Consider the following 24,029-nt stretch of genomic DNA (forward strand, 5'->3'; position numbering starts at 1 on the left):
AAAAAGGTTGCTTTAATAAATATGTATAAAGAGCTACATATAAATGCTTAATAAAGGTGCTTTTTAAGATTGGATTACTGGATTTTCTCTGGTACTCTCTGGTACTCTGGTACATAACCATACCATTTGGGTATCTGATACTCATTACTAAATTTTATCTTTACTTTTGTGAGACAAGCTTCTTACGCTTAATACAGAGGGATTTTAAACATCAGCACAAAGCCCGACAGATGCAGCAGGACCCAATATAGTAGTTTCTAGAGTTTAAGTCCTCTTCACAAACACAAGTCTGAACAGCAAAACAGCCTCTCTCTTCAAAAAGAACAACCAACAAACCCAAACCCCTAAAACATACCCCACCAACAATTATCATCCCCACCTCATCAAAAAGATAAAAAGGCACAACCAAGTATTTTCATTGTTTAAAACAGTGATGTTAGATATCTATACATTACATTTCTTCCTTACATGTGGAGAATGGACACGATCTTTGATGAAGTCATTGATAAAATTATTTCAAACTGTTCTAAACACCTCCCAGGCTATCTTATACAAATGATTAACAGTTTAAACAGGCTTCAGCAGAGTGTCTCCTCTCCCTTCTACACAGCCTGTCAGAACTCGTTCAGAGTTGCCCACTCATTCAGAATACGGTTAAATGAGCTCTTAAGTTACAAATTCTTGAAAGGCAGAGAGCTGATTTAACAACTCACATTCACTGCCATAAACGCAGAATGGTTACTGCTTCTGACTGCATGCCTCCAGTGCTTACTTTCTGCAGGCTCTGGCATTTCTTTGATCCTTCTGTGAGTCAACTCACTAAAGCATAACAAAAATCCAGCAGAAAAATTGTCTTTTCTGCTACGTCAACAAAAGGCAAAAATTTGAGAAATACCAGAGCCTGTATACAGCTGGCAGCAGGATTACCCAGTCCAACCTGAGGGAGCACGTCCTCCTCCTGTTCATAAGATGGTCTACTTGTGAAACATCCACAGCCAAGGATTTCATTACCCAAAAAACAGCACTGGTTTATTTCTCTGACATCTTCAAAGTTGACTTCATCATATAAACAAGAGTTACTATATTGCAACTTTTACATTTCACAGCATGCTTTTAACTACATATTCTAAGACAATTTATAGCCCTAACTGGCTTGTGTTTAAGAACCTCAGAACAAATAAATGCATTAGAATTGATTTTGCTTAAGGTATGTTTTAGGTCAATGTTAAATACCATTTCTGGCATCAGATAACACATCATCCATACAGCACAGATACTTTTACCTAAGAAGTTAGCTAATGTAAAGATGAACACGTAAAGTATTTATGTAAAAATAAAGTTGCTAGTGAGGTGTAACAGGTACTGCTGTCTTTTTAATTTGCAAAATGTTAATGTAATGGAAAACAACTAGTTTTTCAGCTTCCCTAAAGTTACCGGGTAGCTCAAAAAGACAGTACAGACAAAACAGGCATTCTCAAACAACAAAGCTTTGCCAGACTTTGCATTCCTAGAGAGACAGCCATATACTTTGTAACAATTTTAAAACATGACTAGGACTTACCTTCCTATCCTACTTCAATTTTTTTCCTTTTTTTCCAATTTTGTTCTCCATTTGGCCACAAATACCAGTGATAAGATTAATGCACAGGACACAGAAAACAGTAAGAACCAAGTGTTGTAGATGTGATACACACGGTTTAGAAAGGAAATAGCTAAGTTAAACATTTGTTATGTTATATGGATACCAGGCCTTCGTAATTAACTTGATGGAAATCAGAAGACTTCTGAGAAAAGTAGGCTTTCCTTTTTTTCCTCCCCAAGAGATGCTTGTAGAAAGTAAAACGGAAGAGTAAAACTGAGCAGTAAAAGTGGCAAGCCCTTAAATTGAAGTGTACAGACAGCAATGTAAAAATAAAATGATTTTATATGTAATACCTGGCAGGTTGAGCAAATTACTTAATAAACCCACAACTCAATTTTGAAAGGAGGTTTTGTTCATTTCAGAAATCAACAAAAAATATAAAACATTAAAGCCATCTTAACATTGAACTCCACTTCTATTTTTTTTTACATTGCCTTACAATTAAGACATTAATTACTGTTTAGACATCATATAATTTATATCATTCTCTACAGAGCATTATAGTTAATTCAGTATTACCAATAATTTTATACATATACAGTACTGAAGCCATGTCCTCTTTTGCTTACTGTCAAGTACAAAGCAGCTTATATAGACTTTAAAAAAAAGCTACACACCACAGTTGTAGCATACCGTATTTTGTGCCTGATAGAAGTTTACAGTAGTGGCTTTTTGATATTTCAAGACAATTAAACATGATACCACACAAACAGTTGTGCAAACTCAGGCCTAGGAGGAGGACATAACTACCTCCTTTTTCCAGAACTACTTTTTCCTGCTTTACTGCTGCTACTACCAGACTTGCTGGAAGATTTTGAAGAGAACAGTCTTGTCATGAACTCAGAGACATCAGGCAGCTCATGGTTAGAATTCAGCATGTTCATTGACTGCTCCATTTCCTGCATGAAGAGATTAGATAACCGTAAGAGCTTGTAACAATTCCGGCTAGCTGTTTCTATGGCATCAAATCACATCACAAAGATGTAAAAACTTCTCAAACACTGTTTTACTATTTGCAGCCCTCCAAAGTTCACATTGCTACATATTTTTATGCAACCACAGCCAAATGCCCAGCTACACACAGAAACATAAAACCCCCAAACTAAAAGCACTGAAGTATGGAAAAAGTAACCATGTCTTAAGCAGCCTTACAGGGCAACCAACTGATCAGAATAAAAAACAAACACCTTTTTCCTCAAAGAAAAAGAATGTCATTAAAATACTTATTTTCACCATTACTTTCTTCCATTTTAAAATTTAAACTTTTAGTTAGATTTTTAGATCCATGTTTTCATAGATTTTGCACACTTCTGTTTTCAAATTTTGCCTTCCCATTTTAGTACTATTTATGCCAAGTCTCAAAGAAATTTTAGAATTTGTTTCAAGGAATTAGCTATTTTTATTGTACTACTTTGTAATATCAAACTATTAGTGTATACCACCAGCTAATGATATATATAGCTAGCTAAGTTTAATGTAACTGTAGAGTTTAGCGTAGTGGCTCTATGTGACAACTGATTTGAACAAATATTGAAATACTTCTAATGAATACAACAGCTGAACCACACATCCAGAATGTGATAACACTTACAGTAATCGCTAATTTAACATGGAATTGTCCTCTTGCTCTTCTAGTTACCACTGAGAATACTATTCAGAAAACAGCTTAAGCTGTTTTTCAAGGCACAAAGCAAAAGCAGTTATGGCAGCCTTTGTTACTATTACGTCTATTCTACATCTACACTTAATACCTCCACAGCAAACACAGTTACTAAATCATTAACTTTATATATAAACTAGTACTGTGCTGATTCCATAAAGAAAAAACAAGCTAACCTGAAAAATATCATACAAACTCCAAAACAAATAGAAGTTGGACATATGCCTAATAACTTAATACATGGCCACGTAGAGAATGACATTACAATTGAGCTCTGAGAAACTACTTTCTCCCGTTCTTTGAAGGTAATTTAAGTTACAAGCAAGATTCCTTCAACTTACAATTTCTCCTTAAGAAATCATATCAGTCAGCTAATAAGAATTAAACCATTGGAACTTCTCATTGTTTATCATCAGAACAGCCTGTCTGTATGCACCACTAGACTGGTTGAAGACAAGTAGGAATAAACAGTTTTTAAAAATTCAGCTTCAAAGTTCAGCTTGGTTTGAAGAACATGACACATATCTGGCACATTTTCATATCTTTTTTTTTCCAATCAGAATTAAAGCCAAAAGTGCATTATATAGCTCTGATTTTTTTAAAATATATATTAATTGAAAAAAAAAAAAAAAGATTCAGACACCTATAAAGCACTACTGAAGACAGTGGTCATTTAGAGCAGAGTTTAAATTAACCAAACCCTCAAAAAGCAGCCACCCAAGACAGACAAGTAATATTTCTAAAAATAAAAGAAGATTTAGCAAACACCTTGAATCTCCATTTTGTCCTAGCCTTCTGCTATTCGGCATTTTGCAGGGTGAAAGGACAATAAATCAGATAATTTAATGACTACATTAAGACTCCATATCATATACACTACTGTAACATCTGGATTTAAGTCTTGTAAGCTACGTGGTTTTGCTTGATGGACAGGAGAACCCCACATCATGTTCTTCATAAAACACCTGACATTTAATAAATGATGTCTAAAAATGATGTGCTAGATTTAAACATAGTCAAAAAAAATACAGTGGAGACTTACAGAAAAAATAGCCTTTGAAAAGTTGTATTTATAGCTTTAAACAAACTTTGGAAAACACCAGTCATGCTGTAATGCTTTCAAAGCTGTGCAAAACAACTTAATTCTGTGTTGTGTCATTTAACAGCAAATTCATTAGCCAAAGATACTAGAACTCATTATTTTAAGAGCAATACTGCATTAAGTGAATACATGATGCCATTAAGACATCCTTGGAAGTCCAGTTTTGGCTTTTATCACTTTCCTGTACCTCAAAATCTTACTATCTTTGTTCTTTACGTCTGCAACAATTGAATCTACTTACCCGTCTCATATCAGGATCACTGGTGTTGACAACTTTAGGCAAAAGCACAAATATCAGTAATGGAAGAACCATCATCACCACCTACACAGAAAACAGTAAGTATTTCTTCAGCTTATGTGTTGCTCAAGACATTTTTAGATATCCTGACGTGAAGTTTTTAGCTAAACAGCCAGATTCTAGAACTACTGCATTCTGAGTCAGTAAACCAGTATCTGTAATCCAACTGTCAGGAAAGAAACCAGAAGTTATGTATAACAGATTTCAAACTTGGAGCACTCAAGTAAATGTTTATGTCTTTTAACTGTTATAATTAAAATCCTGCAATGTGTTCATCTTTACCCGACTAGAACATCATGTTGTCAAAGGAACCAGGCTATGGGCTATTTTCAGAGGACACACATTACAGAATAGCTACCCAGGGAAGAAGAGGTCATAGAAAAACTTTCTATTTGTAGACAAGGAAAAAAAACAAAACAAACAAAACAAAAAAAGACAAAAACAAAAAACAATCATCTCAGAAAAACAAACTGTACACGTTTTCTCTACTTTATTCTATTTCAGTGAATTGCTATATTTGGACCCTTAGCATGCTTTTCACCTGCATGTGCTGCTTGTACATACCATAGGGTTCATGAGGAAGTCTGTCCATCCCCAAGATTCTCTCTTTATGAAGTATGAAGGAGGTCCAGAAGATTTCATCTGGAGTGGGTATGGCAGCCTGACAACTTCAGAGGTTTTGATGTAATTCACGTACCTTGCTCTAATGAACAAATAATAATTAAAAATACATGCACAATCTCTAACAACAACAACAAAATTAGTAATATTCCAAAACAAGGTTTTAAAAACAGACTACAAAACTATCTGCTAGGCAGTGTCTGGTACACTTCACTTTTCATAAACTAATTTTTTTCAGTATCAAGTAAAATATATCAAATAATACTCACTTCATTTTTTTTCCAGGCTAACTATTAAGCAGACTGAAAAGTTTAATATGGGAAAACAGACCTGTGAATTAGAAACAACACAACTACCCGCTCATACATGATTTCTGCAAATTTTATTTTTTCCCCTTAATAATGAGCAAGAAAAAAAATACTCCACTTAAAGTACAGCTTCGAGCAACATAGCGCAGCTTAAATGGAACAGTTTGCTCAGGGACTACAACTGTTTATATGTGAAGTTAATATTACCTTTTCTTTAAGTGCATCACTTTGCATTTAACAATACTGAATTTTGTCCAGAATTTTACCACCCTTCTATTACTTTGTAAAGTCTTTCCAGAATTCTTCAGAGTTAGACCTGCAGTTTAGCTAGTAACTTTGTACTATCATTTAATTTTGTCACTATTCAACCATTTTTAATGATTTATAAATATATTATAAATATTTATCCCCTTGTGCAACTCCAGAGATGACTTCAGTCCATTACAAGAGAAATAATTTATTTCTTCTGAATTTTTAATCAAATATTCAGCCAAGGAATGTCTTACCTTATGGCTATATTTTATTTTCCAGAAATTTAAGATTTTCAAGTAGGTGTTATCAACCACATATTATCCATATGCTGTTGCCTCTTTCAAAGAATTCAGCAGTTTCTTTTTTAAGGCAGAACTTCCCTTTAGAAAGCCCAACTGACATACCACATTTTTTCATGCATTTCCCAAATGTATTCCTCGTTACAGTTTCTGTGTGTTTGACTAATAGAGATGTCAAGCCTACTGATGTTTTGGCTCAACAAACATATCCAACCAATTTACTTCATGCCAAATTTGTTACCTCCAGTCCTCAGATACCAAAGCAATGCAAAGTGAGACGTTATATATACTACTCTGTTTTTTCCTTATTTATTATAATTGCTGCCAATATGATACTACCTAACAAAGTTGAACATCATAAAGTTTGGGAAAAAAAATAAGCAGAAATAAATTGTGCTATCGCTATTATTGTATGTAGACTACTTAACTCTGGGTTTAGTCGGAGATTTCAATTTTTAACCTCCCCTAAAAATACTGTTGCTATGTTCATATTGATCTTTGTACTCCTAAAATTTATCTTTTATAAGACACTGAAAAAGACAAATTTCAAGTAAGATACCACATATATGCCTATAAAAAGAAAAATGAACTACAAGCATCTTAATTTGAACTAAAAGCCCCCTATTAGATTGGGTAGTCATATTTCTATACGACTTACTGAAGAGTTTGCAGTTACACATAATTAACTATCTCTGGTAACTATATATGGGGTCATAACATTAAAAAAAAGCTAACAATGTTGAAGAAATGCTGCGGGGAGGCAACTACTGGCACTTCCCAGTAATTGCAAGGATTTTATGGAAATGTAACAAAAATATTTTAGAGTTTACAAACAAGCTTGGCCCTTCATTGTGCCTAATCTTGACATAACACATACCAGAAAAGAAAAAAGGAGAAAAAAAACGTATTTCAAAGATAAAGCAGTTTACTTGACATCTATTTAGATTTTATTTCAGGATAGCTGCATGAGAAAACAGCAAAAGCAAACAAATAGAAGTCTTCTTTAATCTATCCATTATTTCTTATTTTAAGGCCATGAATATGAAAGGAGAAAAAGAAACCACTGTTAGGATTTTTAAAAATGTACTCTAGAAGTGGTGTTAAAAGAAGCTGAAACACATGGTCTGAAATGCAAGTACTGGATCTACAGTACAGTTTACATTACTTTTTAACCTGTGCTGTCAGGCACACAATAGATCAATACAGAAGCAAATCAGGAAAGGCTCACCTCATTTTGCCTTTTGAAGTTATGTCAACTCGAACAGGCTCAAATTTATGAGCAGGAGATACCACTTCTACTACGTAAGATCCTGAAGGTACATCATGAACCACAAAACTTCCATCTGTCCTGAAAAAATAACTGCCACTGAATTTCAACATTTTCAATGAATTTCAACCAAAGCATGAGGGTGGTTGTTCTTTTTGTTTGTTTTTAAAAGAAAGAAGTTATCACTTTATACGGTAAGTCTTTAAATAGTAACAATGACTAAAAGAAAAATTAAGATAAATCATCACTCATAATATCAAGCTCCCAAAGATCATTAACATGGGCCACAAAAATAGCAGAAATTACCAGTTACATTAAGGATTTCTTCATGTGCTTAAGCTACTGTCTTGCTGGAGGAATAATTCAAAAGTCTAAGTAAGATTTGAAATGGTTAATTTCATTTATTCAGATGATAGAATACATACAATGAAGTTTACTTTGCTTCAGTACTTCTGCTGGAATTAAAAAACAAAGAAACAAATTGACATCCTACATCATGTGGGAAGACATTAAAGATGACTTGCAAAGCACAAAAACTGTGGTTTGTGCCCTTACTGCAAAATAGAGATTTTTAATTTTAATTGCTTCTTTTAGGACCAGCCCACGCTGGAAAGCTATCACAACAAAAAGGAAACTAAGAGCTCTGAACATGAACACAGAAGGGGTTTTCAGACAGACTGCTTTTATTTTAGAATATGAAACTTCAATATTCAGTGAAAATATTAGAGAAAAGATACTTGAAAGATTCAGCACCAGTTGCCATCAAATTAAAGTACAGAAGCTTGTAAGTTTCCTCCTACGTGCTTTCCAGAAGCTTCCAAGAAGAAAAACTTTGTGTTCTCTACTGTTCTAAAATTAATATAGAAGGTACTTCCCCTAAAAATAAGACTCAAAGTTAAGACCAAATAAGTTCTTCAAAGGGGAAAAAAAATAGTAAGACCCAACACATTAGAAACTCACATCAGCAAACAAATAAACGAATCCTCTTGAAAGTGAATTTTGTCCATCTGCCGTTCCTACCAGTTCTCTCTCAAAGATCCACATCACTTCCCACCACCAAAACAGAAGCATATAAACAGTAACGTGTAGGTAGGTTTCTCTAATACTTTGTGATGGTTTTAACCACTAAAAATGCTTAATTACCTCCTTTTGCAACTGCTTTAAGGGTTTTTCCCTAGGAATTCCCTTTTAATTTTTCTATTCTATACAGTATGATTGTGATAAAATTCAAATACAGTTTTAAATTGAGATTTATTTACACAGCAAGACAAATTCTCATTTCTTATATTGATATGAAATACTGCCATTTTTAGGAAGAAAAAAAAGTTGATTATTCACTACATCGGAGAAACCAATAAGATTTATAAAAATGTTTCTTAGAAGTAACTTTATAATGCCAAATAGTTAGTTTCCTCTTTGTGATAACTGAACTGACATCCATTTAAAAATCAAAGTTTGCCTGAGTGATGGTGACAAATATATGCTCTGATAATGCAAGTTATTTTATAAGTTAATAATTTGCTTATTACAAGTGAACAAAACATAACATCAAACATTAAAGCTTTTTAGCCAAAGCATACTATTATTTTTGCCCACTGTTTACATATATGTTTATCAAATTGAAAAACTGAAACATTAATTTCTTGGTTTTTTGTCTTATCTTATAATCTGATAAATCTATTGCTAACTGTATTAAATTAATGTAATTAAAAGAGCTTGATAACTAGTTTACACTGTCACAAGTACGGTATGCTTTTAACTAAGATTATTTCTTTATAGTTTGGACAACTCCAGTTCCAATCCATTATTTTGGAAGTCATCAGCTCCAGGAAACTCATCGGCTCCATCATACATAAATATAACGCAAGTCTCCTAAAACTTGGTTGTACTGACCTATCAGGTGCTACATAACAAGATTCTATTAGTTTTGCAAAGCAAAATTTGTTGTGTTAGCCTGTAGACAGTTCCCAAGGTCAAAGTTCAGTTCCACTTTTACTACAGAGGGAATAATTAGAAGTGACTGGTATTAATGACTTCATATATCTTTAATTCCATGTAAACCTTCTCAACCTAATACATGATTTAAAGAAACGAATGCATTATACTGCATTAAAAACACAGATTTTAGAATTAGTTTTTACTGTTAAAACTTATTTAATTAAAAAAAATATAAGTTTAATTAAAAAAAATTAAACTTTTAGTCCTGAGAACGTTTTCTATGTCTGAGTACCTCCAGATCTTTAAGCGATCTGAATATATCTACTGCTACCTGAACTGAGTGAGGTAAAGTGATGTTTTATAGCTTCCAAATGTGACTGCACCATCTTGTATGAAGGACATATATGCTATACACTTTTAAATACCTTTCCTTGATACAGCTGAAAGGCTTCTCACAGGCACTGTAATGTACAACTACAGCTGCAACCTTCCACCACAAACACTTCTGCATAGTGAATAAATGCTTGAAAAAGGGTGTTTAAGAGGTTGCAGAATCTGCGTTCACAACAGTTCAGAGCAATCCCTGTAGTGCCTCGATGCATCTGAATCAAACACCGAGGTACTCTTTACACCTGAACTGTTCCAATCTCTGATACCTCAGCAGCCAACGGCCTCAGTCCCCGACCAGCGGCCGCAGCCCAAGCCCCGGCGGCGGGCAGCAGCCGCGCCAGGAGGCCCGAGGCCCCCGGCAGGGCCGGGGAGGCCGCTCCGGGCCCCGCCACCGCCATGTTGCGGCCGGCCCCCGGCCCTCCCCTTGCCCCCGCCGCTCACTTGAGGAAGCCGACGTGCTCCTCCCCGTCCACGAGCACCCGGGCCCCCGCGATCCAGTCTTGGGGCTTCACCCCCGGCACCACGGCCCGGCCCTCGATCTTAAACCGCTCCCCAGGGCCCACGCCTCCCGCCGGCTCCGCTGCCCCGACCGCCTCCGAGCCCCCGGCGCCGCGGAGGAGCGGCGACGCCAACAGCCACAGCAGAGCCAGCGGCACCGCGCCCGACATGGCCGCCGGGGCCGCCATCGACGCCGCCGCCGCCATGGCGCATGCGCCGAGCGCGACGCGACGCGGCCCTAAGGCTACCCGCACGGAGAGCCGGGCGATCAGCCCGCTGCGCGTGCGCAACGGACGGCGGGGAAAAAGGGCGGACGCCGCGCGCTTGCGCACACGGGCGAGTGAGGCGCCGGCACTTCGCGTCAGGAGCACTGACCAATAGGAGCGAGCGAGCTGCTGGTCGCGCGCAGGGGGTGGGACAGGGGGGTGGGCGCCGTCTCCTCAGTCAGCACCGCCTCCAGGGCGGGCTCTGTGGGAGGCGCCCTCACACCCTGCCCACAGCGCCCGGCGGAGCTGGCGGTCACTGCGGCGAGGGTGGCCCCGCAGCGTCTTTCTATTTAATTATTTATTTTTCTTTTCCAGTCTATGAGTAAAAAGCTAAGATAATTTGCTACTGAAAATATGGCAGGACACAGATGTGAAGTAAAAGAACATAAGCAAATACGTACTGAGTGGGTGCATCTTCAGTTACAGAGGGGTCTATCTAGAATTAACACATTTTAGTTTTAACTTAAATTCTGTAATCACTTGAATCAAGCACCCCTCCCCCAGGAAAATATTACATAAAAGCTTTCAAAAGCAAGAGAAGATCTGTCACTAAATCAAGGCCTCAAGCATCTTCCTTCAACCCACTGTATATCAACGTGGTTTGTTTCTGACGCTGAGCAGGAGCTCGCTGACAGTGCCCTAGCACAAAGCGCTCATAGTTTGTGAGCACAGTTTCAGTGGAGAAGCCAAGAATATGCTGTAATACCCAGCTTGCCCCCATTTCCCCTTTGCATAGCATGTCCTATTATGTCATGCTTACTCACCGTCACGTTGTGCCTACACCTGCCTCTTTTACCTGTTACTTAATGTCAGAGTTAATTACTTAACGCATTAGAAATATTATTTAATTATTAAGCATAATTACCTTCAGAGATTATGAGTCTGGCCCTCAGCTGATACTCCATGAAAACACTGTATTACACCAGACATGATTCTGAAATGTCACTCCATGTGAGTGGAATAATGTGAATTATTTCTCCAGCTCTATCTTTGACCTGCATATTTCTGTTTTGGATAACTAGGAAGATTAAAGAGGTTTTTCTGTTACATAAAATCACAAAATCTAAAAACACTAGCAGTTTTGGAGGTAGAAACATAAGAATTCTCGAGATTGATGTTAGAAAGTAGCTTCTCTAAATTACATCACTTTCATTGTCACTTTTTAAAGATTTTGTTAATAAAAGAGGTACTTAAAATCACCAAATGGTAGGATTTGTGTTAAGGAAAGATGGAAACAGTACTGCTTCCAGTATAACACCAGAAAGACATCATTTCATACGAACATCTCATATTACTAGTTTTTATATGCAGTTATGTAGAAATACTACTTCTTAGATATCTTTGAGGAGCTGTATTGGGATGCTCTCAGACCACACAGAGTGGTCCTGCCCCCTAGTTTTAAGGAGTTCCTCAACCATAGATTTGTAAGTACCAAACATAAAGAGCTAAATAATTTATTTTTATAGTTTAGATAATACGGTTAATTAAGTTTAAAGCCTGGTGAACCCAAATAAAAGAAAATCACATTTGTTATTTCACACTCCATTTAATCCAAGAAGCTTCTCTCTGTATCACCCAGCTAACAAACTGACAAGTTACTTAATCTCTTGTCTAGGACCCTATCCTCACATAGAAATTCTCACTGTGGGCTCAGCTTTCAGATACATACATTTGTTTTTATATATGCAAAGCTTCTAATAGCTATATTGACATGCAACCTTTTTAATGTTAGGTAAACAGTCCTGCTTTCACTGTGCAACTTCTTTATATATTAGAAGCTGTATTTCATACAGAAACATTGGTTACCACATTTTGAAGGGTACACAACTGAGAAAGTAATTCATTTGGTTGATTACTGCCTTTTCCATTAAGATTAGCTATAATTAGCATTGAATTTGAGTGGATTGCACAATGATAGTTGTGAGCTTTGATATCATGATGTTGTAGGTGTTTGCCTTCTACGTAAAACAAACAAAACACAAAACAAAGTAGTACAAGTAGAAACAAATAAAAATATCAAGGTATAAATTTATCAGAATAACATCAACTACTTCTTTTCTTAGCACTTTATCTGGGAGGTTCTATCTACTTTTTTTCTGGAAGGAGTGTCACTATTGCCAAAGTTCTATCTGCAACCTTATGTCAAGTGAATGCCTGATCAGATGACAGATAAAACTGCCAAGCAACAGTTTCAGTTCACTTTGAAACAACAGAACCATTTCATCAGCTCTTGAAAGTGCAATCCAGATTAATCTCCATGCTTTGTATCTCTCTCTTCATTGATGGATTTACTCCCTGAGTAACAGCTACCTAGAAACTGGCAAGTCCCTGGTAATTTCTGCCCTGCTCACAAGCACATTCTCACTTTTGTCTGGTTGGGTTACTTCAACCATCTGTCATTAATTCTACCGATCCGTCAGCCAGATGGATGAGAGCTGACAGTCCCTAATGGGTTGAACAAAGAGGAGGTCTAGACTAATGTAATGTCCTCACATTGATAACACTGAAATCCATATCTCCAGATTCTTGTCACTTTTGGTTTCACGTACAAATTGAAAAGCAGAGGAGATGCACTAAATCCCTCTGAACTCTCTGAATGCAACATAAAAATCCATGAGTATCATAGCTGTTTACAAAGAATTGTGTATCCTGGGATACTGGTGAATAGTCTTAAGTTGCAGGGAAGTTTGTTCTCCCAAGAGGAAAAGAATTTTACCAAAAGGTATCACTTAGGACTTATTTTTGTGCTGAATCTTTCACAGTCTGAATGCTAGCAAAACTTGCTATATACAAATTTTGCTTATAATTCACCATTAGCAAAGCATTTTCATGAACTTCAGTTCACCTTTGAACATTTCAGTGCAATCGCTCTGAACACTTCTCTTTCCATGAAGCTAGTAGCAGCTTGGCTAATATTTAAATAATTTGCTTTTGGAAATGAACAAGATCCTGTAAGTGATGCCAGTTTACTTCAATACACTGGACTTCACTGTACCACAAACAGCAACAGCCCAGGATCTGTTTCCTGTGTGATTCAGCCAGTCATATGCAGAGCTGTTGACTTGCAGCAGACAAGCATGGAGCAGCTTCGGTCATCTGACTATTGTCTTAACCACATTCTTTGAGTCAGTCCCCTGACTGCTATATAGGTATTGAGGCAATATCCAGTATGCCCCAGCATCCCAGATAAACAGTGCTGGTTCACAAACGTTCTGTGGAACCAAGGACATGGACCTCACTGAGGTGAAGAACAAATAAGAATTAGACGTGCCTCCCAAATGCAGATAGAATTTTACACAAACGAGCATACAGAACACTTTTTTTTAATTTCAAACAAATAAACAAGAAAAAGAAAAAAAGCAAGCATCAGAGTATTGTGTTGGTGAAAAATCCTGCAAGAAGCAGGAAGAAAGAATTTATTACAAATTTGTATTACAGTAACAATCAAACTCTAAAAATGTAGAGTTTTAGTACCGTACAATCCAATAAAATCCTTGTGTTCGAGAGTGCTTTTTTTTAATAAAACAATCAGAGCTAAAAAGAAATCATACTGCCCACCCAAGCAAGCAAATCTTTGAGAATAAACGAATGGAAACTAGGTGGAAGAATTGAGCATTAGGTTGCAGTGAAAGGCCACTGCCAGATAACCCCTTCACTGAGCTCTCTCCTTCACAAGCACCTTTACCACATCTAAACGCAGAATTAACAAAAACTGCACAGCGTGTTTCCTCCAGTATTACTTTTTTTTTTTTTTAAAAAAAAAAGGGTCATACAAATATTGTAAACTGGAATCATTATGCCACCTACTGGCAATTTTCAGCGCTACACCAGAAACATTTACCTGGTGTAAATGTCTTTAAGGTGAGAACACAGGCAGAACGAGTATTGCAGTCTGCACTCAGTGACAATGTTTGTACTGTCCTGAATGTCAGATCCCCTGAGCAGGTCCTGCTTCTGGCTTGGGGCAGAAAGGCACGCTAGCCACGTCTTTACGTGCTCTAGAGTACCAGCCTGCTTCAAAATGATTGCCTGCATGTGCTGTGGGTTGGGGCACCCCAACCCTGTGAACCCTCTGAACAAACTCCGCACCTCTAACACCTCCATCCCCACAGTGAGGTGCTAGCATGTACAACTGAAGGATTTCTGTCAAGAGCTAACTTTCTTTTGCTCCTTTTTGCTTTCACCTCAAGTTGACCAGACAAACTTCATTGGGAACTGTTGAGACCCAGGTGCCTCCCCCAAGGTTTTGCTGTATGCTGAAAATCATCCAACAAAAACTAAGTCACGAAACACATTTCTTGCACTCTGGCACCTTAAATTACCAACTTCCACACTGTACAACTTAGTGAAGAAGCCTCTTTCTCCTTTCCTTGAGGACTTTTGCAGTTGGATAAGCAGCAGGAGAACGACCCAGTGCTCCAATACTCAGGATTATTTTACCTTGCTTTCCTAGCAGGGACTATTCTTGATACTTCTCTTTCAGGTTTACCTTACCTCCATTTTCCACCCCCAACTTCAGCACTTATATTCAGGAATTGTTTCCACCCTCCTGGTAATATATATCTGGAAAAGGATAATGCTTTAGTATAGTCATTTTCATAAGTGTGTTTAGCAAATGCTGACATATATTGATGGCCAGATGATAGCCAGCTTTGTCTGGTTGCAATTGACTGAACTCAGACTTAATTCCTTGGGGGAAGAAATTTAATCATTAGTTTAAGTATGAGGAAAAGATTTTGGACAATTTTATTTTATTTTATTTTATTTTTTTTTTAGGAAAAGGAGCATTATTGCATTATTTCCTTGCTGCAAAAAGTTCCACATCCCATCTTTGCAAGCAGAACAAATAGGGGTGTAACACGATGGTAACCTGGAAGATGTTTTTACAGTGTTTTGAATTCCTCATCTGCTCCTGTTTACTACAAAAAACATGCCTGCGTCTCTGTTAAGCATTACTGTGCATAAACCATGCAAGCAGTGTGTTGAAGAACTACAGCATCCATTAAGCTGACTACAGAAGAGGCAACACCACACAGAGCAGTGCTACACATGTGCTCAGATTCCTGTGTTGTGGCTTGTATGAACACCACCTGTATTCATTCAGTGTCATTCACTGCTTGAATGTGTCATTCAGTGCTCGAATGACACATTGCTGTGACGTTTGGTTTCCAAAAATATGAACAGTGCAAACTCCTTATTTCTTGGTATGCAGTCTAAATGCTGGGCTGTTTATTCCAACTGATTTCTACCTACATAATGCCACAAGGTGGCCTCTACATAACACAGCATTATTGCATCCCTTACAGAACCACTTATGAAAGTATTTTTGTTTTTTTCTTTACTGCACTACTGGTAATCAAGCACCACAAAATGTCATTCCTTCCTTTGTATTTCAAGCTGAAGAAGATTTTTACATGCTTTGTAGAGTGGGTTCGCTCACACGGAAGGTATGACCCAGGGAACACCTTGGTGGGATGTTCTGCTGGAAGAGAACTGTATTCGGTAACCAAGTAAAATGTTCTGTCAGATGTGCAAGGTCTCTGCCTTGGGAAATCCCGTGTCCAACACGTGAAAGGCTGCTGTAATTCACACAGCCTTAAGCAGTTGCTTAAATTATGCTACAGTTGCTTCTGCGCTAGGAGAAACCGAAGAAAGAAAGGCCAGAAGTGGCATCAAGTTAGCAGTGTATTTCTGGCCTATCGTGAAATTTTATGCAATTTTCAAGGAGATGGTTGACCAAAGACCACTAAATATTGATTTGCATCATTTCTAAGCCCACTCTTCCTTTATACATATCTATATATTTGTTTTTTTACACTTTTATAGTGGGATTTAAAAGCATAACAATGCAGTTGGAACCGGATCAGCTTTTTCCAGATGACACACATTTTCTTTGGTGTATTAAATAAACTACAAAATCTGATGCAGTATCTACTGTTAGTAAATCTGGATTCAAACTAACTAAAAAAGAACAAAACTTGCACAATCATATTATTTGACAAAGCAACAGAAACTAGGCTTGGCCTTCAACTCATTCTTCAGCTAAAATAACAGAAAATTACAGTGTCTCTGAATTAACGTGGCTACTTCTTGATCTCAGAAATGAAGGAATGATTCTTCTGTGCCTTGTTTTTCCTGAAGCATTAGCTACTCTGCTAGTCATCTTCATCAGTAGCTGTGGAAGCACTTTAAGTATATACATATAAACACATTGTGGTTGTTCTTGAGAAGCTGAAACTGCAGTTCTTGGCTTTAAGTACCTCTGTAAGCACCTTCTGTGTACAAGACAGATATTCGATACATACCTATATAACCTTACACATGCACAGCTGGTACCTGAGGGTGCTTATCAGCTGCTGCTTCTTTGAAATGTAGCACTTACAAGAAGAGCTGCTCATAGCTTTATCTTATTGTCTTGTTTCACTGCATTGGCCTGTGATTCTTTTGTGACTATGTTAAAGCTATTATGGAAATAAACAACTTTTAAGGGTCTTCTACCCTTAAATCTTTGCCCTGTTTAGCTGAAGGAAATAACTTGGAGGAGAATTATACTTCTGTGGCACTGTAAGAAAGCTAAATAAGAATACTGTTTGTCTTAGGTGCATTCCTATTTGTGTGGGCTGTTACGCTGAGTCACAAGACAAGTAGTAAAGCCTTTCCGTGACAATCATGGGTTAATACCTCAAAGAACTGCTCAAATGAACAACTGTGGTGAATTAGAGGCATTATCTACCATTAATCAATGGCAAACAAGCTAATTTTCTATGTGTTGTTACATTGCTATTCAATGTGTTAAACAACAGCTTCATTAAAACACCATGATTGGCAGTTTTACAATAGTAGTATTTCCCGTGTGATTTAAATAAATCTATGCCAACCTTAGATGAGAGGTAACTAACAGTCCTAGGGGACTTCAGTGATCCTCACACTATTTTTAAACTTTTTTTTTTCTTTAATAGTTCAGCTTGAAACAGGATTTTTCATTTCACAGATCAGCACTGTGAGCTACATTAGGTATATATTTTTAGGTAAATATATTTTTGGATTCATAATACAGGCCTTATCATATAAAATTCTTCCAATTGCAGTATAAAATATTGTTCTTGCTATACATTTTCTTTTTTCATTTTTTTTTTGAGTTAGGTAAGATTGAGTTGTTTTTATATTTCTCATATTACAGCTTGTCAATCTGGAGAAAAAATAGTAGCATAAGTCTCTTTCAAATGCCTCTTCCCCCTCTAGCTACTTGCTTTCATTATTTGTGTACCTTTTTGACAGCAGGCTCCTCTGGGAAGCTCTGCATAATACCTGGTGAAATCCAGGGCTAACTGAAGCCTTGCCAAGGACAGCAGGAGTCATGAATTTGGCTTTGTATTTTGCTTTTAGAACTTTTATTTTTAGCAAATAAAACAACAATTAACTACAGGAAAAAAATGCTGCAGGATTTAATCTGTAACCTTTTCCTCAGTCCTAGGCCTGAAGAATTCAGTAATGCATCTTAAAAGTGGCGTTCACTCCAGGTGACAGAGAAGCTAGTTTCTAGCTTAGATTTACATTTCATAAGTGCAGAGGAGCACTTTTAGATATTGACATGCCAAAATAATAAGTACTGGAAAGAGGAAGCAAAATTAAATAATTGCCAGGAATACTTTGTATTCATGCAAGAGTTATGGCCAGGGAGGAAGAAATTAAGCGCATAAGGGCTTAACAAAAACGTACAAAAGCAAGTTGCAGGTCCAGGTCACACCTTTTTATGACAGGGGGTGGGTGGGGAAGGGTACAACAATCGAACAAAAAACCCCACTGACCTGCTCATCCCTGAAACTCATCATTTTATTATACGATACCCTTTTCTCCATAAAATAACATGGTGTCTGATGGAAATGCAGTTGGACTTTTAGACAGCTGCAGTGCAGGTATCTGGAGTAGAAGCATTCTTCAGCAAGACCACAGAGAGCTTGAGCCCAGGTGGACCACCAGCACACCCCCTTGCAGGTTTTTACACAGCTGGTTGTCTGGCTGGATAGTCTCTGTGACAGAGAAAAGACAGGGAGACTAAAACATGTGAGCATTTGCAATGAGAAGATTCTCCTGGCACGCAAAGCTCACAGTGGCATCTTGACCTAAAAGGTGCACACGCAGGAGAGAAACATGGGCACTGGATGACGGACGCAGTGTGATATGGGTTTGGAATATCTTCTAAGGGAAGTCCTGTTAGGAAGGAGTCCTCCTGAGGGTTCAGCAAATGGGTCTGCTCCCTCCTTAGTAGAGGCAGTGGTGTGCCTGAAGCCCACGCAGAGCAGCAGACTTGGGAGCTGTGCTGCAGCCGCTCCACACGTGTCACAGCTCTGCTGTGGCTGCCTGCTGGTGGTGCCATGAAGAGAAAAGGTGAGATACGGGAGCAGCCGTGGTTCAGGCTGGGTTCAAGCACTCCCTAACACAGTAATTACTGATTATATTCCCTCTATCTCACCCCTGGATGCAGGTGCAGAAAGTAGGGCTTGCTGAAGTCATCTGATCCAAATTAGTTCTTCCTCCTCTCACTCAAGTTTCTCACCATTGAGATGGTAAAATTCAGTTACACTGCTGCAAAGCCACTGCAGATGACACTTTCATCAAAAATGCAATGCTCCTAAACACCTGGTAAGGCGCTATTTCAGATCACTAAAATCAGGTCAAGTTCTGAATAAGTTTCCTGACCAAAAGACAACTTCAGGTAGATGACTGACAAGTCTGATAGTTATGCTGGACAACAAGAACCATGGTGGGCAGCAATCTCTTTGATAGAGCTCAGAGCTAGCGGAAAGAACCTGCTCTATGAGGTATGAAAAATAGCATAAGGGTAATGATAATCAAATATTACAAAGGAACTACAGATCAACCCACTTAGTCAGAAAAATTGTTAATGAGGATACCAAGAACTGTGGATAAACAGCGTTCTACATATGGAAGCGTATTAAGATCATGGTTAAGACGTGGTGATTTTACAGAGGAACAGAGAGAAAGTCTTGCCATTTGTTTCACATACACAGAATTCTTCATTTGAGAACTGTTTCATCCAAACCAGACTCAAGTGAGTCACTCATTTTCCAGAGCTTACAGAAAACTGTTAAATGAGAAAGCATGTATCAGGCAAGCTGACCGGAGGGTCAGAACTATGTGCACCAAAGCCTGCATACAGAAATGCGAGAATACTCCTCGCGAGTCCCCGAGGTAAAGGCTGATGTTAGCAAGCTGCCAGCTCTGGAGACAGCTCCAAGGGCGTTCTCTTATTTACAGCCCTGCAGAACAAAGTGGCTCAGGTCATGCACCAAGTATTCAGGCAATCTCGAAAGTTGTAGTTGACTGCTAAAAAGCAGTAGTTGTCTGCTAAAGCACAATGCACTAATCCTGAAGATCCATAATTTTGGGGAATCCTCAGTTGTGCATTGTGTCTCCTTTCTAAATTTAAAGAGGGTAGCAGCATTTGTCATCTTCTGACCACAGCGCTACTGTATGCTGGAGATGAGTGAATTCTAGTTTTTGGTTTATTTTTTACTTTTTTAAAGTTTTTAGTTTTTCATAACAAGCTTCTCTTTTCATCTGGGAAGCAACTCATGCTGCTTTTTAAATCAAGAGGTAAGAGATGGAAAGAATTCCTTCACAGATGTTAAGGGACTTGCCACTAAAAGAAGCATACTTGAAAGGTGTAAGATCACAAAAATGAGAATTTGAGATACCAACAAATTTAACAACCTGTACTCAGAGGGTGAAAAGCAAAAACCAAACCTCCCATGTCTGTGCAACGTGGTTGCTCCCTAACTAGTCACAAGATTGCCAGTTGCAAATGCTCAGAACTCTGGACAATGAATTACTACTTGGTAGAATACTTATGTTTAAAAGCCATTCACACGTACAAATACTCATATAACAGTTTCTTCTTAAACCTGGTAGTTGAAATAGCCATTATATTAATGTGCATCATTTTGCCTCTCCAGCATTAATGTGATGTGTAATCAGCCAACGTTATCCACATGTTCCCCATTAGAACAGGCCCCTATGTTTTCAAGCTCCATGGCTCTAAGCTGATGACTTGATTTGTAGTGAGAAGCAGGAAGGCTTGATATACAAGACATCACTTGGGAAACAAGGTGTGCCAAATATGAAGGCATTTTGTTCTCACTTGGATAAATGACAAGGTTGATGTGGATCTGGGAATTCTGCCAAGCAGATGTGCTCAAACTTGTTACAGGGGTGGAAGAGCAACTGGGAAGAAACGTGACTGCTCTGCAAGCACTGGGTCTCCAATCTCCCTCCTTCAAGTGTCTCACTGTTGTGGAATTGAGCACACAGGACTGGAAACACATCCTGGATCATCAAACCTGAATCTCCAGCTACCACAGGCACCCTTCTTAGGCTGTTGGATTTTTTTTTTGTACCATATCTAAACCAAACACTTCCCCACCCTCTATTTTTTTTAATCTTATACAAGACAGTTTCCTGAATGAACAGGCAACTAGGGAAGCACGCATCAGCCACAACCCTGATGCGATTTTGCACGTGTTCAAGCCCTGAACACCCTTCTTACAATTACTGATGACACCACTCTGAGGGCAGTGTTTTTGGAGGAACCCCTTGCAGCACTACCCCATCATCCAAATAGATTAGTTGCCATGACCAACTACCCGGCTTACTCTTATGTTAATACTTGCTGTGGGCATAGAGTTACTCCAGAAATAACTCTGACAATAATTGCTCACTTCTGATGATTAAAAAAAAGTCTGGCTCTTAGACTTACCACAGCAAAAGCCAGAGAATAGAATATGCCAGTTATTATTATTTTAGTCCTGCTTTGGCTTATTACTTCATTAACAATGGCAAAAACCTTACAATGTTCAAAATGAGTTCTGGCCACTACTTGTACAATGACACTAATACTTGCCATTGTTAATGGTACCTTTACAGTTTTATCTACTTTTTTCTCCAGCTGGAGGATTTGGTGGCACACGATCATCCTGTAATGAACTAATGCAGCAAGGTGATTTTCCTCCTTTTCAGTCAGAAGCTTAATGCTATTTTAAACACACATACACAGAAGTCTAAGCTTATTGGCTTCATGACAAAGTACTATTAGCAGGGATAGAATGAAGTAAAGTGTTTCTGCTCTCCAAACCAAACACACAAATACTTCCTTTCTACATTCATTGTGGCAGTTCCATCAGCACAGAAGGGTTTGGTTTCTTACCACCAAGAGTTGTTAAGACTTCAGCTCCCCCAGTAATTAGTTAATAGCACAGCTGATTCACATGTGATCACACAACTTCACAGTAATGAAAAAGTCAGCTGTTAGGAGAATGAGTATTTGGGCAACTTCTCCTCTATTTGGATCCAAGCATTTCACAGGCCTCCCAGAAGCCGCAATCCCCCTCTGAAATAGTCTTCTCTAAAAGTGACTTTACTCTTACAGAAAATATTTTGACAAGTTTATCGTATGCAGATGAGAGAAGCTCACTTAAAACAATGGAGCAATGCAATGGAAGCACGTTATCACAAAACACAAAAGTATTGACTACTTTTCTGAAGGTGGGATATTCACCATACTATTATTTGACTAAGGCTTTCAATACACAGAATATCTGAAAACTAGCATGTAAAGTAGCAACTTCAAGATTCAAACATAATTTTGACTTTTTGAAAATGAAGCTAAGATTAAATACAACTTGAAAAACCTAAATCATCAACCTAAATTACAAGAGATAGTTGAAACTGTTTACAGGGCACTTTGAAGTATGACGCTAGGGTGTGTATTTGTTCCAACACACCCACAAGAGCAGGCAGCCTTGGAATGTAATATTATCTTGATATTTAGATTTTACTTGTTTCACAACACATATAGTGTTCATTTAAAAAAATTAAAATCACAGAATGGTTTGGGTTGGAAGGTACCTTACCTTAAAGACAACCCAGTTCCAACCCCCTGCAATGGGCAGGGACACCTCCCAGCAGACCAAGTTGTCCAAAGCCCCATCCAGCCTGGCCTTGAACACCTCCAGGAATGGGGCATCCACAGCTTCTCTGGGCAACCTGTGCCAGTGCCTCACCACTCTCTGAGTAAAGAATTTCTTCCTTATATCTAACCTAAATCTACCCTCTTTTAGTTTAAAGCCATTACTCCTTGCCCTACCACTATGCTCCCTGAGAGAGTTCCTCCCTCACTTTCCTGGAGGCCCAAGAAAATGGTTGCAATTTCTGTAAATCCCAGTAGTTTTGTTTCTTTCAAGCTAAGCATGTAGAAAACAGCTTCCTTCCCAAATTCAAAGAACAGTGTTATTCAAAGAAGTGTATTATTTTAAAGTAAGTCACATCTATATAAGTATTTTATAATTGTTTTAGGGGCTACCATTTCCCAAAGAGAATTCAAATGGCTTGAGAATTAAGGACAAAACCAAAAACCTGTTGGAAACTGTAAACATGGCCATCAGCAACATACAGATGTTCAAATGAGAGTCCAATAGTCAGCTGTCTGTCTATACCACAGCACTCCAGGTAAACAGTGCCTGAATTGAAGCAGTGATCTGTGTTAAACAGAAACAAGTATGTGCCACAATCAACTTGAAAGTAGCAGAATTTGCTTTGTAGCCACTGACCACGTTGTTATAATCTACATAAAGAGATACATTATAAAACTATCACCACTATGGAAATGAAGATATTCCAGATCTGCAGTACTTGAAATCCGTGCAATCATTTCTATTCTACCTAGTTACGGGACAGTGCAACACCTCCTGCCCCCTGTACTGCATGTTGATATGAGTCCAGCTTAGTCCTTCGTGGTTGTAGGGGGGAAGCACTCTAGCTATAGTAATTGAGTGAAAATTTTTTTTTTTCCAACCAAGTTCAAAATCAACCTTGCAGCCATGAATGCCCACTGCAGTTGGCAGGTATTAATAAAACATGTGAAAAGTTGTAAGAGTAACTTTCACAATTGTTTCTAAATTAATTGTCTTACCTGTGCCAACTCCTCCCCCCAACAGCAGATATTCACAGCATGCTTAGACTATAAAGAGAAAGAAATAACACCGAGTGCTGAAGAATGCATGTGTGTGTAAGTACTTGCATTTAGTCTCATTCCAAGGCAGAAAACATTTAACAGGGAACAAGACTAAGTTGTGTAGAGGTAGAATACGAGCACTACCAACAAAAGCTAGCATTCCTCCTCTAATGCAGCAGTTCAATATAAAGATGCTCACGCAAAAACCATCAGCTTTCATAAACTAAAGAATTTGTATTGTATAAAGGTTGGGGTAGCTCCACACCACTAGCATGACTTGCATCACTTTGTATTTGGAAATTGCAGAGTCACGACTGCTTCCCTTTGTACCAGAAGACGGGACAAAATACAACTGCAAATCTCCAGACATCCAGTCTTCTGTAATACCCGAAGATCTGTCAAGATGAATGGCGGAAAGAAACTATTTGTGAATTTCAAAATGAAACTATCTTGTGCAA

At 38.1% G+C, this 24,029-nt stretch overlaps 1 protein-coding gene across 1 annotated transcript; it reads right to left on the reverse strand.

The window, feature by feature from the left end:
- Positions 1–1,906: 1,906 nt before the first annotated feature.
- EMC7 (ER membrane protein complex subunit 7) lies at positions 1,907–10,696 on the reverse strand. Its single transcript, XM_035539601.2, has 5 exons — positions 10,219–10,696; positions 7,411–7,530; positions 5,267–5,405; positions 4,646–4,726; positions 1,907–2,541 (listed from the first exon to the last, which is right to left on the reverse strand). Exons 1-5 carry the CDS (start codon positions 10,479–10,481, stop codon positions 2,389–2,391), a joined length of 756 nt encoding a protein of 251 aa, XP_035395494.1. The 5' UTR covers positions 10,482–10,696; the 3' UTR covers positions 1,907–2,388.
- Between the last annotated feature and the right edge of the window lie 13,333 nt (positions 10,697–24,029).

Source organism: Cygnus atratus, chromosome 5, assembly GCF_013377495.2.
Source record: "Cygnus atratus isolate AKBS03 ecotype Queensland, Australia chromosome 5, CAtr_DNAZoo_HiC_assembly, whole genome shotgun sequence".
NCBI lineage: Eukaryota > Metazoa > Chordata > Aves > Anseriformes > Anatidae > Cygnus > Cygnus atratus.

Coding starts and splice junctions, on each gene's coding strand:
- EMC7 (XM_035539601.2), bottom strand. CDS start 10,481: ATGGCGGCGGCGGCGTCGATGGCGGCCCCGGCGGCCATGTCGGGCGCG. Junction 7,531..10,218: donor GAGCACGTCGGCTTCCTCAA/GTGAGCGGCGGG, acceptor TTATTTTTTCAG/GACAGATGGAAGTTTTGTGG. Junction 5,406..7,410: donor ACTTCAAAAGGCAAAATGAG/GTGAGCCTTTCC, acceptor TTTGTTCATTAG/AGCAAGGTACGTGAATTACA.